The sequence below is a fragment of the Triplophysa rosa genome, linkage group LG16 (assembly GCF_024868665.1).
Source record: "Triplophysa rosa linkage group LG16, Trosa_1v2, whole genome shotgun sequence".
Lineage (NCBI taxonomy): Eukaryota > Metazoa > Chordata > Actinopteri > Cypriniformes > Nemacheilidae > Triplophysa > Triplophysa rosa.
The window spans coordinates 9,025,678-9,044,662 of record NC_079905.1 but is presented as its reverse complement, the minus strand read 5'-3'; the positions used below and the strand labels follow the sequence as shown (position 1 = coordinate 9,044,662).

Sequence of the window (18,985 nt, the reverse complement as noted above, 5' to 3'; positions counted from 1 at the left end):
CATTTGACGTAATTTACATAATTTGTCAGCTTGGAAATACACTCACTTTTATCTTGGTCATGGCCGTTTATATTAAAGGGGTCATATGGCGCGAATACGTGTTTTTCTGTGTCTTTGGTGTGTTATAAGTTGCCCATGCATGTATTAGACACGTAAAATTGCAAATATTAAAGTGTCGGAACAAAATATGCATTCTATCTAAAAGCAAATGCTCACCCAGACCTGCCTGAAACGCCTCGTGTAACCACACCCCCACAAATCTACGTCAATTCGTGGTATGATTTGACTAAGACCGCCCAAATGTATACGCAAGTAAGGTGGGCGTACCTGTCAGGACAATTGCTTTGGAACCTGATGTTCCAAATATGGTAAGAGGCGTTACATTTCCGTCACACACTTGCAGTATTTGACCAATCACTACGCACTGGTTAACTGGCCAATCGTAGCACACCTCGCTTTTCAGAGCGATGAGCTTTGTAAAAAATCTGTGCGTTTCAGAGAGGCGGGGCAAAGAGGAGATACAAACATGCACGGTATGTGGAAAATACAGCGTTTTTGAACCTTAAATCGTGTATACACATTGCATTGTTTTAGCCGTGTCATATGACCCTTTTAAGTCATTTTTTTCCATCCATGTGTCATGCATTTGTAGTGTTCGTTCATTGTCTGTGTGTGATGACACATTTATGTTACACCACTAATAAATTATGTGATGCGAGATATTTTCTGCTGCTGATACTTGAAAAGTTGCATATTTTTACATTAAATGTCAATTCCCTATGCATCAACTCCGTAATGAATGATGTAAAGCTCATATTTCATTTCTTACCTGAAAATCGGTACATGTTCACCACCCAACCCATGCACAAAGAAAAATGACACCAATCTGTAATCCAGAGTCATATAGTCATTCAATTCTAGCGCATAATGACACTGTTTAGCTGGTGCAGGATTTACTGTGATGTAATTATGTATCTGAATAAATAGTGTTTACAAGTCTTAGAATTCATCATGTATGATGTCACTGCTTTATACATCTGATGTGTTTTCACACAACAGATATGGAAATTTTTATTTTTTTCACACATTGATAACACATAAAATGTTCCCTAGACAACTTGTGCATAGACTAATATTTTGTCTGGACTTTATCATCAGGGGTTTAGTTAAATATAAACAGATAGTTCAATATATTGGTAATAAACAAGTTTTGACTAAAAATGTCACATCCATAACATTGGAAATGCCCATATTTGGATTTGTGCTACTAAGGACAGTGTGATTTATGATTTATAAAAATGAACTAATGCTTTAGGTATCACAGGTGTCATACACAGACAATATAATGTACAGAATTTGAGTGACTTGGAAATACCTATTTTCTATTTTAGGTTTTAACAGTTACAGACAGTGGTATTACAATTCACTGTATGGCTCGCAACTTGTCAGGAGCTAAATCTAAAAAAGCTAAATCCAGTGTAGAACCCTACACAATGCAAATAATTTTTTTTGTTTAAAGATTTAGACGAAGAATAGTGGTGACAGGTTAACTCTTTCAGTGTAGTCATGAGGAGCGCATTAGCACATGCCCAATTTGACTCCTAACACTTTTGACTTGTCAGTATATCTAATTGTATAACTAAACAAAACTTTTACCTTGATGACGCTCTTGATTTCTCTGAACTCCATAATCTCACTGTTTTATAAATTAACTACATCATTGTGTATGTTATATAAAGTTTCTGTCAGTGTAGTGATAAACCAATGAGCTTGGGTCAAACAGTGGACTAAAGCACGTTTGACTGGTTATTAAAGGTGCTGTAACATGTATTTTAATGCACACATTAAATGCTACCTGACAGATGAGTCACACCTCTTGCTGACATCCCTATGTGTCAAACATTATTTAACCAATCAGATGTGACCATAGAAAAACCTAGTGTAGTGTAGTGTTTGATCTAAGATCATTGTTTTAATAAGTTTCATTGCTCAGACACACTGTCCTGCTACTGGACGAAGTTGTTAATCTCCAAATCTGTTCCTTTAAAACTATGTAAACATGCTCGTCCCACTATAACAACTGACCACGGGCATTTCTCACAGCACTCAGCTGCGTGGCCAGTGTGACAGCGTTTAGGTTGTAAGTGGTACAACAGATCAATTCACTTGAGAAACCTGAACTGTGGAATACACCGATGGCTCAAGAGCTGTTTTGATGTTAGATAAACTGAGATTGCTGTAGGTCTAAAAGCAAGTCCTGATCTGACCCCTGACCTTGATGATGTTTTATCATTCATTCAAAGGGTCTAGATACCAAAAAAGTGTAAATCCTCTGAAGAAGCCAAAGTGTGACCGTGCTTATCGACAGTTATGACATCAGTGATATCCTTCACCAGTCCCCACCACATCTCATTTAAGTTCTGCCCCAGATGTTTCCCCAGGACATGCAGCATTCTGTTAGCTTCCTGTCTATACTTCCAGGATGTGAGTGTGTCTTAAAGGAATTATTACATACATTCAAAATGTTTGGACATAAATTAATATTTAAACATTTTAAAATAATGTAACGATACAGATGGAAGTATGAGAATTTTGTATTGGTCCACAAATTTGTTACACATTTTTAGTAGTCACCCTTTGCCTAGATTAAAGCTTGGCAAACTTTAGCATTCCCCAAACAAGTCTTGTTATGTATCCACCTGGGATACACAATGACCCATGCTTTCTTAACAACTATTTATTTTTATTTTCCACGTATTTACAAAAATAAGACATTGATAAGTAGGCCTTGATTAACATGTAAAGTAAAATAAAAAAAATTCCAGTGATAGATTACAATGTTACATATCTGCTAAGCATCCTCCATACTGTACAAAATGTACATTCTATAAATAGGACATAGACTTTGCTTCCGTCTTGTGTTGTGTTTGAAGTGAGACTGATTAGAACGATAAGATTAAAACACAGGGAATTGGAAAACAGCGTCATCTAGTGTTTAATATGATTTTTGTACCAAAAATGTATTCCCATTCTAAACAATGCAAATTAAATTGACATGTCTCTCGCATTTTACATTTGAGGCATTTATTAGCGTGCATATACAGTAGGCTATATAGCATGCAAGAGGGTTCCCTTTAAAGTCATTGTTATTTATTGTAAAAAAATGAACAAAATTAAAAATATCACAGCTCACAGATGAATCCTATGCAGATAAACAAAAAACTTTAATCTAAATATTTTACTTACCCGTCATTTTAACCGTAAAATTAAACGCGGATGTGACGTTTCATGGCGATCCGCCATCTTTGTGCGTGGCATCTATATCGCTTAATAATTTGCATTTTGGATAATATTAATATATCGCGGTAAATGCTCTAATATGTTAAGTATTTTCTAAATTGTGTGGATTTTTTATTTTCGTGCTGTAGGTCTAGGCTTTAAAAAATGAGGACTTGTATTTGCGGGGCGGAAATGAAATGCATCGCATTGGTCTGTTTCCGTGTGAAGGTGTATGGTGTAATTGCTGGAGATTACCGAGACCGACTCAGATCTAGATGAAAACGGCTTCTACTGTAAGGCTGTAATGTCATTTTGCGCTGCTGTAATCTGACTGACACTGGGCAGGTGAGTGACATTGTGTTGTCCTCCGCTGTCTATGAGTGCAAGGTATTGTTTAATACAGAGCGAGGTCGCGTGATGTTCTGTCATTCGTAAATTATTTCATATCCAGTTGTTGTAGCCAATACAGGAACAGCTGTTAGCAACCTGTCCCCTGATTCTCCTTCGTTAAATGCCAGAAACGTCTCTTATACCCGCGAGCTTCTAACTAACGTGTTTAAAAAAACCGACATAATAAAGACTGTCGACTAAACGTGACATCTTCATCTTTTTTTTGTGACGGTGCACTAGCGCGTGATGTGATGTGCGCGTTGAGTCGTGTATTAAATAGTGCGTTTTTCGTGAATGGCAACAGGGACATGGACAATTTAAGCGCAATATAATATTCAAACACCTAAGATTTTTAATATAATTGTTGAATGTTTAATTGTATTATTATGTGGACTGCATTTTAAGATGCTATCCTTTTCATGTTTTTCGACAAAGAAATGTATTTTTGTGACAGTTAAAGTTTGTCATTCCTAACCAAACATACGCTTGCGTTGACCGTCTGCCCTGCAGGATTTAGTACTATTTAACCAGTTTGTTATACCGTGTTTGAGCTGGCCAGCGGTGACAGTTTGCAAGATTGGATCAATATCACCTGCGTGTTTCTTGACTTTTTCTCATGCCAGCTCCGTGTGTCCTGTTTCAAATGCTCTGCGTCACCTTCAGCTGTCATAAACCATTTACGTGCCTGGTGCGTTGAGCGGCATCTGATAACCCCTGAATAATTTGTTTGACAGTCTTGCCTGTCTATCATGACATCAAGGCCAGTGTGCTTCTAACAACTCTGTTAGTATTTTTTAAAGACCGAAATGCATAAAATGTGTAAAATGTGAGTGATCTTTAGTGGTAAATGGTTATTCTCATACACCCAAATGGAAATAGTTTAAAATAGAAAATTGAGTTTTTTTTTTTTCATTTGTGTGAAACATAATCTTTTTTATCTTTAGATGACAACCATGTAGCCAAAATCCCTCATGGTAACTGTATATCAGTTGTGCACTTTTACTTTGATCAAAACTCATATAAACAGTTTCACTTCTTCTCAATCAACAGCTGCTGAAGAATGAGGTTTCATTTTGTTTGCTTTGTGTCTGACTTCCTTTAACAAAGATTTTCTCTAAAATGCAGCATTGTTTGAAGGTCATGACTTCGGTTTATTGTAAACATGATTACACATATTTCACGTCTATATATAGATAGTTTCAAAGCAACATCATAAACACACGTTTCTGCGCATGCACGCTTCTGATCACATTGTTGGGGCTTATTTCTGCGGTAACAACCGGCTGCCTGTACATTATCCCTTACATAAAATATTAATAAATACTAACAGTAATATAAATTAGTTATATTATTAGCCACTACCCAGACAAAAACAGACCGGAGGTTAACTTTGGGCCAGGCATGTGCGTCAGATGAAACCGCCTATGTTTGCTAAATATGTAAGCAGCCATGTAAAGCTCATTGCAGGTTTATCTTATGATAGTGACTGGCTGACTTTGCACTCCCTTCCTTAACTGTGGACAGCTGAGATGACTGTAAATTAAATGGTTATATAATGGTAGTCAATGTCTATACACACAGATACAGATGAGAATATTTTAGAAGTTTGGCAGTTGATGATGTTGTCAAATATGAAGGCTACAGCTTTTTCTTCAATAAGATCAGAATCATGACCCCTGTGTTTCCTGCAGTGTTGTGGTGCCATGTGTCTTCTGGAGGTGTTTGGTTGGACGTCTTTTTATTTATCTGCTTGCATCCCGAGTCTTTCACCTCTGTCTATTACTGTGAATTCTGTACCCAGTCTGGGCAAAGGTACATTCAGACATTCATTGACATTACCCATTTGTAGGTTTGTGTTCCTTTGGGGCAGATACATGGACTGTTTTTGTCTTATTCCAGGTTCTTGCTCATAGTTAAAAGATGCCCAGTGCAGAGCTTCGGATGCACAGGTGGAATTCTTCTCTTTGGAAATGGCCGGTTCAGTGTCCCTCCCTGTTCCTGGGCAGTCTGTATTTTCTCTGCTCTGCCTCTGGTAAGTATTAGTATATACAGTATATAGCTAAAGAGATCACTTTTTACTTGACATCTGTGACCTTTGTATGAAATAACTCATAATCAATGCCATGAAAGTGAATAAATGTGTGGCTAAATAAAGTTAAACGCCTCTCCACACTGTTGCTGAAAAAGGACTATCTTTAACTTTTGGATATGTTATTTGTTGTTTGCATGCTTGTTAAGTTCAGGTGTGATGGCACTGATTTGTGGGCATTGTTAAACACATAATGGGCACTCTGTGTTCAATGTCACAAAGGCTGACAATCACAAAACAGGCCTATAGTGTGTCCCACCCTCAAAAAGAAAATCCGCACGGTTGGGGCTTCCAACTGTGTCTTGCAGTTTAAGTTTCACTGCCATGCCATAATAAGCTACTATATGTTGCCATGGTAACAGTCTGCGGAGACAAAACAGTGTCTATGAAGGGATCGGGAAAGGGGGTGGATTACTCTGCACTCTGACATCCTGTTTTCCTAACGGGTAATTGTACACAAGTCAGTGTTGGCGACCTGTATCATAAACAGCCTAGTGTTGGGGTGGCATGGGAAAACATTGAGGACAAATGCATGGGATTTACATACATGTTGTTCTCCCAGGGGATGTTTTAATAAATGTTAATACATTTTCTCTGATATCTCATTGCATACAGTCGAACAAGGTTGGTACCCATTTACTTCTATCGAGCAGACACAAAACCAGTGCAAGTCAATGGGTACCAATGTGTTTGGTTACAAACATTCTTCAAAATATCTTCTTTTGTGTTCTGCAAAAGAAAGAAAGCTATGCATGTTTAAAATGACAAGAGGGTGAGTAAATGATGACAGAATTTTCATTTTTGGGTGAACTATCCCTTTAATGCCATAGATTTGTACTATGTATAATACTCATATGTCCATGGCTTTGTGTAATATACCACTGTGCATAGCATGCCAATGTACACTCACCTAAAGGATTATTAGGAACACCTGTTCAATTTCTCATTAATGCAATTATCTAATCAACCAATCACATGGCAGTTGCTTCAATGCATTTAGGGGTGTGGTCCTGGTCAAGACAATCTCCTGAACTCCAAACTGAATGTCAGAATGGGAAAGAAAGGTGATTTAAGCAATTTTGAGCGTGGCATGGTTGTTGGTGCCAGACGGGCCGGTCTGAGTATTTCACAATCTGCTCAGATACTGGGATTTTCACGCACAACCATTTCTAGGGTTTACAAAGAATGGTGTGAAAAGGGAAAAACATCCAGTATGCAGCAGTCCTGTGGGCGAAAATGCCTTGTTGATGCTAGAGGTCAGAGGAGAATGGGCCGACTGATTCAAGCTGATAGAAGAGCAACTTTGACTGAAATAACCACTCGTTACAACCGAGGTATGCAGCAAAGCATTTGTGAAGCCACAACACGCACAACCTTGATGCTGATGGGCTACAACAGCAGAAGACCCCACCGGGTACCACTCATCTCCACTACAAATAGGAAAAAGAGGCTACAATTTGCACGAGCTCACCAAAATTGGACAGTTGAAGACTGGAAAAATGTTGCCTGGTCTGATGAGTCTCGATTTCTGTTGAGACATTCAAATGGTAGAGTCAGAATTTGGCGTAAACAGAATGAGAACATGGATCCATCATGCCTTGTTACCACTGTGCAGGCTGGTGGTGGTGGTGTAATGGTGTGGGGGATGTTTTCTTGGCACACTTTAGGCCCCTTAGTGCCAATTGGGCATCGTTTAAATGCCACGGCCTACCTGAGCATTGTTTCTGACCATGTCCATCCCTTTATGACCACCATGTACCCATCCTCTAATGGCTACTTCCAGCAGGATAATGCACCATGTCACAAAGCTCGAATCATTTCAAATTGGTTTCTTGAACATGACAATGAGTTCACTGTACTAGAATGGCCCCCACAGTCACCAGATCTCAACCCGATAGAACATCTTTGGGATGTGGTGGAACGGGAGCTTCGTGCCCTGGATGTGCATCCCACAAATCTCCATCAACTGCAAGATGCTATCCTATCAATATGGGCCAACATTTCTAAAGAATGCTTTCAGCACCTTGTTGAATCAATGCCACGTAGAATTAAGGCAGTTCTGAAGGCGAAAGGGGGTCAAACACCGTATTAGTATGGTGTTCCTAATAATCCTTTAGGTGAGTGTATATCCACTCATCCCCTTTTATTCACTGCTCTTTTTCCCTTGTGTGTATCTCTAAGGGGTATCGTCCAGCATATGCACAGTAACGGGAGGCGTGTTGGGTATCCACTGGAGCAGCGTCATCGGGCTGGGTTGGCAGGCACTAGCGGTGGATCAGGGGGGACCTCGATGCTGGGAATCCTGCTGTATGAAGCCCACCTGCGGTGCTGTGTGGAGCCTCGGCGGACGCTGCGTGTTACTGTCCTGTACTAGGACGGACGGCTGCTCCATTATGTCTCTCCCTCAGCCAAATATAGAATCTCTGGGACTTTTACAGCAGCTTAACAAGAGGATGCGCAGGAGGAGGAAAGTTCGCCACGTTCAGAATGTCAGGGAGATCAGGGAGACAGATCAGGTAAGATGCATGGACAAGTCATATTTTAGCTCTGTTCCAGCAACCAGCGCTTCTTTAGAGACAACTTACTAGGTTTTGATTTCTAAACCATATGCATTGCACAATGTATTTTTATGTTTATAGTTTTGATCCTTACGTGCTTAACTCATGCCTATATAGGACATTTTAAATCAGTCTCTTATTAGTGATGTTTAGGATGTTAGCTAAGTAGACAGTAGACAGAAAATTTTGTATAGTGCTGTACACTGATATTATCACCCTTACAGGACCGGTCTCCTAGACCCACAGCATCACTGACCACAGCCAATGGTCCGGCCCCTCTACATACAGAAAGTCAAACCTCCCATCTGTCCACCGCTGGCAGGGAAGAACAGACAGCTCTCTCGGCCTCCGAGCACAATTCAACAGCGGACCCTGTGGATCATTCAGCATCCAACAACAGCAATCAGTCACCAGAATCCCCGTCTGACACCCATTCAGTGACCACACCAACAGCACCAGCTGGTACAATATGTTTCCATCCATTATTACATGTCAGGCACTGTTTGTGTTAACCACCATTCTCCTGAGTTTGCCGACTAAGTAAACATTTGGTGTTACAAAATCCACTAGCAAAATGTTATATTCTAATCAACGGTCTGTTTCACAAAGCAGGTTTGTCTGTGAAACCTTTGTTTAGTGCTGTATGTTTTATGTAACAGTGAGGGAACTGGTCGTGTCTGCCGGTCAGAATGTGGAGGTCACTCTGCCGCGCAGCGAGGTGGAGCTGAACGCTTTTGTGGTGCCAGCATCCCCTTCAGGTAGTGCATAAAACTGCACCCAGTCCTTTGAGAACACAAAGTAAACTAATTAAAGATAAATGTAACATAACATTTAATGTATTTCTTTAAAAAACACATTTAGTATGAATTGCAATAATATTGGCATCGTGAATCTTTTGGCCACGTTTACTGTGTAGTAAAATTTGGACAACCATAATTGATTATATTAGGAACAGTTCACCCAAAAATAAAACTTCTGTCATCATTTACTCACCCTCAAGTTGTTTCAAATCTGTATAAATTTCTTTGTTCTGATGAACACAGAGAAAGATGTTTGGAAAAATGCTTGTAACCAAACAGTTCTTGGCCACCATTGACTACCATGGTGTCAAAAGTGCCCCGGATCTTTTGTGTTCAACAGAACAAAGAAATGTATAAAGGTAATTTTTCTGAATCATGTTTTGTGATTTGTTTTGTGTACTCTTTGTTTCTTTAGGTACCAACTACGTCTTTGACTGGCGTTTGAGGACACATCCAAAAGACTACAGTGGAGAGATGGAGGGTAAACACAGTAAAACCCTCAAGCTCAGTAAGGTAATTATATAACCTAGTAACGCGTATTATACTAAAAGTTCCTAATATTTGAAATTTTATTTGTTAAATGTTTCCCTTTAGCTCACAGTAGGTCTGTATGAGTTTGAGGTAGTGGTGGATGGTGATGGTGCTCATGGGGAAGGATACGTCAACGTTACTGTCAAACCAGGTAACTGACTGCAATATTAAATGTTGTGTTCTAACTATCACAAAAAAAAGTGAGCAAAACCTGAATTTCCTGTTTCTACAGAGCCACGAGTGAACAAGCCACCTGTTGCCGTGGTTTCTCCGAAGTACCAGGAGATCTCCTTACCAACAAGCTCCACTGTGATTGATGGCAGTCGTGCGTAACGGAATTCTTGTCCTTTATTAATCCATTTTTTTATGGTTGCAATAATAGCATTTTATTATATTTATAGTATAAAGCTAAAAAATACTAAAATCAATACTAAATGATGACTGTGCAATGATGAATCTCTAGTTTTTTTTTGAGATATCTATTCATAAATATAGAAATGATCTGTGTATTTCACATCAGAGAGTACAGATGATGATAAAGTGGTGTTGTGGCATTGGGAGGAGGTGAAGGGACCACTACGAGAAGAAAAGGCCTCGGGTGATACAGATTTTCTCACTCTCACAGGCCTGGTTCCTGGTAACTACACCTTTAGGTACAGTATATCTTCTCCCATCTTCCAACTCAACATCACTGACGTTTCTCTTTTACTTTAGGCTCTGCCTTCAGATAATCATTGGATATGTATTGCAGAACCTGGCAAACCAGTCTTTCTTCAGCAAACTTTACACTTGCGTTATTTGGACAACATTCAATGTTTTTACCTGACATACTGTCTGTGCACCGTTTACAGACAGGAAAAAAATAAACAACACGTGAGCCCTAGTGTGTTTTGCAGCACTAACACCTCCAAATGAAATTCTCAAACAGTCAGTCACCAATCTGCCATTGGTCAGGCAAATGGAAAAACCCACCCAAAGTGTATTTTAGCATTTAAAAAATACACAGTACAACTTTATTTTTACTTTAATTAAGATTTGTTATACTGTTCCCTTTTTGTTCTCTATACAGTCTCACAGTGACTGACTCAGATGGAGCTCAGAATTCAACTCAAGCCATGTTGTTAGTCAACAAGGCCACAGACTACCGGCCTACGGCTAATCCTGGACCCAACCAGGTCATCACACTGCCACGCAACTATATCACACTCTACGGCAACCAGAGCACTGATGACCATGATAATCTGTCCTATGAGTGGTCGCTCAGTCCTGAAATTACAGGCAAGGTGGTGGAGATGCAGGTATAGAAACGCAGCAATGGCATTTTAAGTGATTCAATATATCAGCCATGTGATTTAAAGGGGTTGTCACAGAAAAACGTGTGTGGGACCTTTGACTCCTTTATATCATGACAAGCACATTGTGACTGTTTCTGTTTTGATTGTGAGTTTGTCAGTGAGTGGATTAGTGAGTTACTTTTGTTTTGTTCTTTTTAGGGTGTGAGGACGCCCATCCTGCAGCTTTCAGCCATGCAAGAAGGTGACTACACCTTTCAGCTAACCGTCACTGACTCGTCGGGGCAGCAAGACACAGCTCAGGTCACTGTCATTGTCCAGCCAGGTATTTGCAGACCATGGTGCTTTATGAGTAACTCTCTGCCCATGTGAAACTGCTGTTTGTGCTTGAGCATATTCTGATTCATTTTTCTTCCAGAGAATAACAAGCCCCCTGTAGCAGATGCAGGCCCTGATAAGGAACTGACACTGCCCGTCGATCGCACCACGCTGGATGGAAGTAAAAGCAGCGACGACCAAAAAATTTCAACATACCACTGGACAAAAACAATGTTAGTTGCTCATGTGTATAAATGAATTAGGTCATATTATAAAAAGCTTTTCATTTTGTTGTTTAGATGTGTAATGTCTGGGTAATGTCATCAATTTAGATCAAGACTTTATATAAAGTTTTAAATGATGACACAGGGGCCCAGAAGGGGTGAAAATTGAAAATGCAGACACTGCAGTTGCCACGGTGATTGGACTGCAAGAGGGCGAGTACATTTTCATGCTGACGGTGACGGATGAAAGGAAGCTGGAGAATTTCGACACCGTGTCAGTCATTGTCAGAGAAGGTTTGTAGGTTTAAATGCTATAAAGATTTGTGTATGTGAGAGAGAAAGTGAGAGCGCATTTGCATGTGCATGTCTTCTGGTATAAATTTTCTAATTATTAAAAAACTTCCTAATGCAACTCCAGATTTAAAACGACAGGTCACCCAAAAATAAAAATTCTGTCATCATTTACTCACCCTCTAGTTGTTCCAAATCTGTATAAATGTCTTTGTTATGATGAACTCAGAGAAAAGATATTTGGAAGAATGCTTGTAACCAAACAATTCTTGGACACCATTGACATAGCAGGAAAATTATAGTGGTAGTCAAATGTGCCCCAGAACTCTTTGCTTTCCTACATTCTTCAAAATATCTTCTTTTGTGTTTAACGGAACAAATATAAAGCAATTTCCCCCACTATGTTAGTCAATGGTGGCCAAGAACTGTTTGGTTACAAACACTTTCCCTAATATATTTTTCTGTGTTCATCAGAACAAAGATATTTATACAGATTTGGAACAACTTGAGGATGAGGAAATGAAGACAGAATTTTCATTTTTGGGTGTACTGTTCCTTTAAATCAAGCTTTCATCTGCGACACTGCATCATTGCTGTTTTGCATTTCTTAATTCAGAGGATGACCAGCCGCCAATCGCCAAAGTGCTGTCCAGTCCTCCCATCTCTCTGCCCATCCGCACAGCAGTTCTTGATGGTTCACGGTCATCTGACGATAAGGGTGGGATCAGTTACCTCTGGACACGTGTGGACAGCAGTCCAGCTGCGGGGGTCAGTTCTCTTTGACTGAGCTTAAAGTGGAAATGAACCATCCAGTCAAGTTAACATTATTTATTAAATAGGATCCCCCTTTATACAAAAATGATATAGTAAACCAGATTAGTGTGACCATTTAAAAGAAAAAGGGATGCCTTTGTATGGATTTTGTAGCAAGGGCGCCGCCATCTTGCAGTACTGCTGACGTCATCGGGTTGGTTGGATTCCCCGAGTTCATCAGACACAATGGGAGAGAAACTGTTAAAAGTGGAGGACATATAGGGAAAGATAACAGTTGAGACCGTGAAACATGGAAACTGTAAAGCCACGGGATTATCAGAGGAAATATTTACAGTTAGAAAATGAGAAATTAATAAAAATTGAAAAGTGTTATTGTCTTTCATAGAAGTTTACCAACCTAGACATATTTGAATAAAAATATTAAATTACACATTTAAATGCATTACTACTATTTAGCAAGTGAAATACTGAATACTAAGTTATAACCTTCATTCACGCGTTCTCTGTTTAAGCAGACGCACACGGACTAGAGCACTATGTTGCTCCTGTAAAAATGAGTTTCACCGTGTTAATGCAAAGGACAGCGGCACTGAAAGAGCCCTCGGATAGGCACTGAGCAGCAGAGCATGTGTGAAGGAAGCGAAATACTGAGTTATATCGCTTCATTCACGTGTGCTTGATCCGTTTAAGCACTAGTGATGGGAAGTTCGGATCATTTTACTGACTCGGACCTTTGAGTCTCATTCAGCAAAATGAACAAATCTTTTTTCGAGTCATATCGTTCATTTCGTTCATTTTAGCAAAATATAATTAAAATGTTACATGTTACTTTCCTAACACATCTACTACTTATGCAAACGTTGATCACATTACAAACAATACAAAACTATAATGCTATAAGAAACAGAAAAGATTAATTCATTGTTTACCTGGGTCTTTAGTCTATGATTAGCTCACCACACCTCTTATCTGACAAGTCCTCGAGTTTGACTCGTTCGTTCACGACATGACAGCTTCGTAAGCTAAACCAATGCAGTCAGAGCCGGAAAGAGAATTGATTAGTTCACCTCTCGAGTCTTCGGGTTTGAGTCGTTCGTTCATCACGTGACAGCCCCCTACGCTTTACCAATGCAGTCAGAGCCGGAAAGAGAATTGATTAGTTCACCTCTCGAGTCTTCGGGTTCGAGTCGTTCATTCTTTTGTCACAGGACCCATAGAATGTTGCGCGACTGGACGAATCACTCCCCGAGACGACTCGTTCTTCCCGAGACACATTAAAGATTCTTTCAAAATGAACGAATCGTTCAAGAACAACCCATCACTCTTAAGCACACGGACAAAGTGAACTGCCAGCTTATTGCTCCGCTACTGTTCAGGCTCATGAGTAAAAGCAAGATCGTTTAAATACCAACATTAACCGTTTCATATATTTACCCGCTTCACTTCATAACATTTGCGCCACGTTTTTTGTTAAAGCGTCCGTCCACGTGTATTGTGTATGTGTGATCATCAGCACTGGATAAGCGCACATCCACACACTCATACTTAACTTACATGTGTTTATTCATGTGTCCCCTCCACCGCAACAGCTTCAAGTGATAGCGCGTCGATTTTATTCCATTACACGAAGGTCTGAACCGTAAATAACGCAGTCTACTAATAAACACATCAACACTACGCCAAACTGTTTCTTGCACGTTGAATTGTGTATACAGTATAGTGTTATCAGTGCTCAGATGCTGCATCAGACCGCTATTCTGGCGAAATACACAACAGGATTTTAATCAAAACTCCTGGATGATAGGGTTAAATGTATTTAAAGTATATCTGTTATACATCAAGTAGAGTAATGCATTTAAATGTGAAATTTAATGCATTTATTCAAATATGTATATGTTGGTAAACTTCTATAAAAGACACACCCCTTTTCAATTTTTATTAATTAATAATTAATATTTCCTCTGATAATCCCGTGGCTTTACAGTGCCCATGTTCCACGGTCTCAACTGTTATCTTTCCCTAAATGTCCTCCACTGTCCTGTATTTAACAGTTTCTCTCCCATTGTGTCTGATGAACTCGGGGAAGCCAACCAACCCGGTGACGTCAGCGGTACTGCAAGATGGCGGCGCCCTTGCTACAAAACCGATAAAAGGCATCATTTTTTCTTTTAAATGGTCACATTAATCTGGTTTACTATATCATTTTTGATTGAAGTGGAAACCTATTTAATAAATAATGTTAACTTGACTGGATGGTTCATTTCCACTTTAATTCATATTGGTTATGCTTCATGCATTCAGATTACATTCATAGTGATTAAATAAGTGGGGCTGCTTATTATAGCAGTTTTCTTATATATATATAAAACTATTATATTGTCTAAAGATAACTCCACCTTCATGAAGATCTTTCATTGGGATTAAATTAAATGTGGCTTTGTTCCCCATTTGTTTCCCTTGCAGGATGTTCTAAATAACTCTGACCACCAGGCAGTGCTGTTTCTTGGGAATCTGGTTGCAGGGAAGTACACCTTCACATTGACAGTTACAGACAGCAAAGGGAAGACGAGAACTGACAGAGGCACTGTAGAAGTTCGACCAGGTCTGTGTTAAAAAAATAGAAATGTTAAAAAAAAAACACGTTTCATGTGTGCCATAAATTGTAAAAAAAATGGCTTTTTTATCTCCTTGTGTTCTTTGTCAGATGTTTATGAGCGAGATTTTGTGGAACTGATCCTAGAGGCTAGTGTGGCACAGGTGTCTCTCAGACAGAAGGACATGTTGATCAGACAGGTCGGCGTCCTGCTGGGCGTCCTGGACAGTGACATCACTGTGCGAGAGATTAGCGCCTTCAATGAGCACAGGTCAGTTTAGATTAGCTCAAGCACTGGAATTTATTTTAAGCACTGCAGTGTGAAACTTAATGCTCATTTTACACTGGTTTGATTCACCTTAACTTTTGCAATATCACACTGCATTTTCAGCACCCGCTTGGTTTTTCTGGTGTCTGGAGGCCCTGGACGTCCCCCGTTGTCTGGCCACAGTGTTGCTATGGAACTTCGCAACAAACTTCGCAAGCAAAAAAATGACTTCCTAATCTTTAAGGCCCGGCGGGTGGACACAGTTGGTGTGTATTAAAGTTTTCATTAAATGCCCCATTTACTGCTGTTTTTATTGTCCAAGCTCTGGTCTCTTGTTGACTTTGTGCCTTTGCCCCAGTCTGCCAGCTGAACTGCTCCAGTCACGGGGAATGTGACACTTTTACCAGACGTTGTGTTTGCCATCCGTTCTGGATGGAGAATTTGATCAGAACTTATTTTGGGGATGCCGAGAGCAACTGCGGTAAGCAAAACAGCCATCGTGGAAGAAAGCTATTAAAAGCACCTTATTGACCTTTTGCTGATTAGTTTGTTTTTTGGATGTGTTTTTTTAGAATGGAGTGTATTGTATGTGACAATAGCATCATTCATGATCGTGGTTGCTATAGCTACTGTCATCTGGGGTGTGGTGTGCTGCTGTAGAAGGTAGGAGTTGGAATGCTGATAAATTGTTGTGAGTTTATTTATATTATGTGATTGTCACATTTATTCAAAAGGTTTACTCTGTGCAGACGAAAAGGCAAAGTGAGACGAAAGAGCCGCTATAGAATGCTGGATGAAGATGAACAAGAGACTCTGGAGTTACAGTTACCTAAAACTGGTAATAAATCTATTATCCATTCGAAAATATTTCAAGTATTAGAGATTTACACCAACATTCTGCTCTTCTTCAGTTGTATTATCATGCTTTTAATAGAAAATACTCTTCCATTTATTGGAATATTGTTGAATGTATGTGGGTTCTTCAAAAGAAAAGTTCACCTCAAAATCAAAATTGTGTTTTTTTTTACTCACCCACATGACGTTCAACATGTTTTAAGACCTCCCGGCATCTTCGGAACACAAATAAAGATATTTTAGGGACATCCGAGAGATTTCAAGGCCTCCTCATAGACTTCATGGTTATAATTGTTCTCAAGGTCCAGAAAAGTACTAAAGACATCGTTAAATTGGTCCATCCACGTGTAGTGGCTCAATTGATTTTTTTTTGAAGAGGAGAATATATTGATTTAACTCGTTATTTTGGTCTTAAAACATTGAACGTCATGTGGGTGAGTAAAAAATAACACAATTTTGATTTTTAGGTAAACTTTTCCTTTATAGCAGTGCTTCCCAAACTGTGGGCTGCTGCCTCCCATTGGACTTCAGCGGTATTGCAGGGGGGCCGTGGTTTAGGCTAAATCCACTTTTCAAAATATCTATCTATAATCTAAAATATAATTATGAATTTTACTACAAAAAGATTTGTGAACTGACTATGTTGCTCCTGATACACACTTTGATGTCATTTGTAAAAAAGTATGCAGTGTCACAGATTACAAATGCAATATATATTGTATCATCTTTAACCAGAATTTGATTAGCACATTTTGTGGTAACCCACATGAAACAATACTGCAGTATACTATAGTATTTCATGTCTAAACTGTAGTAAATTGAGTATGCTGTAGTGGACTATAGTAGTTACACTATACTGTAGTATACTTTTTATATACAGAAATGTAGTATAAGCCTTAATAAATGTATATACTGTAGTACACTTTTTTACTATTGTAAGGTACAAACACTATAGTACCTAGTTTGAGAGCACTGCTTTAAAGTAAACATGAGTAAAGAATAAATAATGTTTCATTATTTTGATAAACAAAACAAAATTTGCAGAATATAAGTATATGTATGTATATGTAACTTTTCAATAAACTAAATAAGAATTAAATCAATTGTTATAGTTAAGACTGGATGAAAAAGTCTCCCATAACAACAGTACATCAACCTGTCTTTTTCATGCTTATCCAGGTCGCATGAAGCCGCTCTCAGTTCCAACATCTGCGCTCATGCGCTCAGATTCCGATCTGGAAAGTGATGACGGCCAGGCGGGCATCCCCTGGTCCGACCGAGAGCGAGGAAAACTCCTGCCACCACAAAACGGATCTCTTCGTAACGGCCAAGGTCCTCATAAACCTAAAAAGCAAAGGGAGGAGCTTCTTTAGCATACAAACCAAACCTCTCGTTATTGCACCAACCGCACTGTTCACCCCTCATCCACGTCCAACTTTAGTTTTATTTCATGAGGGACTTGCAGGACTTCAGGATGACCTCTGAAACTGCACCTTCGGGTTGAATCCCAGCCCACTATGAGCCAAAATAAAAATGTGTGCACACACAAATGGTGGGAGGAGACAGAAATTGTCATAGTAACAGGGACATTTTTCCTTGGATTCTGTCATTCTGCCACATCTGTATTGATGTGCACCTCAGAAGACAATGAGAATGTATCTGCATAACTGCAGAGAAAGACACTATATATACAGGTCATAACTGGAAAGGGTTGAGCACTGCAGTGTAGCTCTCGAAGAAAAGTGATGCTCAGGTGGAAAAAACATCACACTGAGGATAGCTGAGCCTGCTTCACTGTTCCTCACACAAGGCTTCCAAACACTGCCTGGCACTTCTATTCATTTGTTTTTGTTTTTTAACTCCTAACAATAATGCAGAGATCAGAGAGTGGTACCCACAATGGCACATTGACTGCATGAGAAAAATGTGGTTACTTTTTTATAGTTTGCATGTATTGAATTGTGCGTATGCTACTTTGTGTTTCTGCAACCTAGTGGCCATATGTATGTTAGAGGTGGATTTCTGCCACTTTAAGCACCAGCAGATGATCTGAGCTGTGAATTCTGCAGCATAATAGGAAATGCTGCAGGATCTTATCCTGCACTGAAGTTTGCATTGGATGTTACACTGGAACCAATCATGTTGTTGCTGGTTTTGTGAATGGGTAAGAGAATGAGGTCTGGTTTGCTCCTTATCTCAACCCTCATGTCAGTTTTTAATCTCTCTTAAGCAGTAAATCTTAAACACATGTTCTGTTACACCTGGCTTGAATTGTTACTGTTTGTTTTGTTCATCCTTTTGAGCTGAGGCATCCTTTTGAGATGTTTTTTTTTTTTGTGAAAGGGCTGAATGTTAACTAGGGGTGTCCCTGTCCCACTCATCTTGCACATTCTTGTGAATGCACGAGTATTTAAGTTCCCTTCTATGCCACAGACTGTAAAAATGAAGTGATTTAGTTTTTTCATTTTTATTAATATTTTTTTGTTGATTGTTTTTAGAAAAGCATTGTCTGTTTCGTGTGACTTGTTCTAAAACAACTGGAGTAAATAAAATATATTTACAGCTGTCTTATTATTATTATTATTATTACACTCTTTTTCTGACCTTAATGTTTTTGGTTTTTAGGAAGACCTCTATTAAGAATGCACACAATTATGTAAACTTTACCTTATAGGGAAGTGAGTGGCTGAGGCCACCAATTTCCACCAATAGAAATGCAAGAA

General features: G+C 39.2%; 1 protein-coding gene across 2 annotated transcripts; it reads left to right on the top strand.

The window, feature by feature from the left end:
- The first annotated feature begins 3,482 nt into the window (after positions 1–3,482).
- Positions 3,483–18,830, top strand: kiaa0319l (KIAA0319-like ortholog). Of its 2 annotated transcripts, none has more exons than XM_057354325.1 (22): positions 3,483–3,624; positions 5,361–5,481; positions 5,569–5,701; positions 7,940–8,274; positions 8,541–8,778; positions 8,976–9,074; positions 9,532–9,629; positions 9,711–9,798; positions 9,880–9,972; positions 10,168–10,300; positions 10,717–10,945; positions 11,141–11,264; positions 11,358–11,490; positions 11,627–11,775; positions 12,389–12,540; positions 15,010–15,148; positions 15,251–15,410; positions 15,531–15,673; positions 15,766–15,888; positions 15,980–16,070; positions 16,142–16,245; positions 17,442–18,830. In XM_057354325.1, exons 3-22 carry the CDS (start codon positions 5,590–5,592, stop codon positions 17,633–17,635), a joined length of 2,937 nt encoding a protein of 978 aa, XP_057210308.1. In that variant the 5' UTR covers positions 3,483–3,624; positions 5,361–5,481; positions 5,569–5,589; the 3' UTR covers positions 17,636–18,830. The 2 variants fall into 2 exon arrangements, with proteins under 2 accessions (XP_057210308.1, XP_057210309.1); XM_057354326.1 differs by having other exon boundaries at positions 3,485–3,624; positions 16,157–16,245.
- The last annotated feature ends 155 nt before the right edge of the window (positions 18,831–18,985 follow it).

Coding starts and splice junctions, on each gene's coding strand:
- kiaa0319l (XM_057354325.1), top strand. CDS start 5,590: ATGCCCAGTGCAGAGCTTCGGATGCACAGGTGGAATTCTTCTCTTTGG. Junction 5,702..7,939: donor TTTTCTCTGCTCTGCCTCTG/GTAAGTATTAGT, acceptor TGTATCTCTAAG/GGGTATCGTCCAGCATATGC. Junction 9,799..9,879: donor CAACGTTACTGTCAAACCAG/GTAACTGACTGC, acceptor CTGTTTCTACAG/AGCCACGAGTGAACAAGCCA.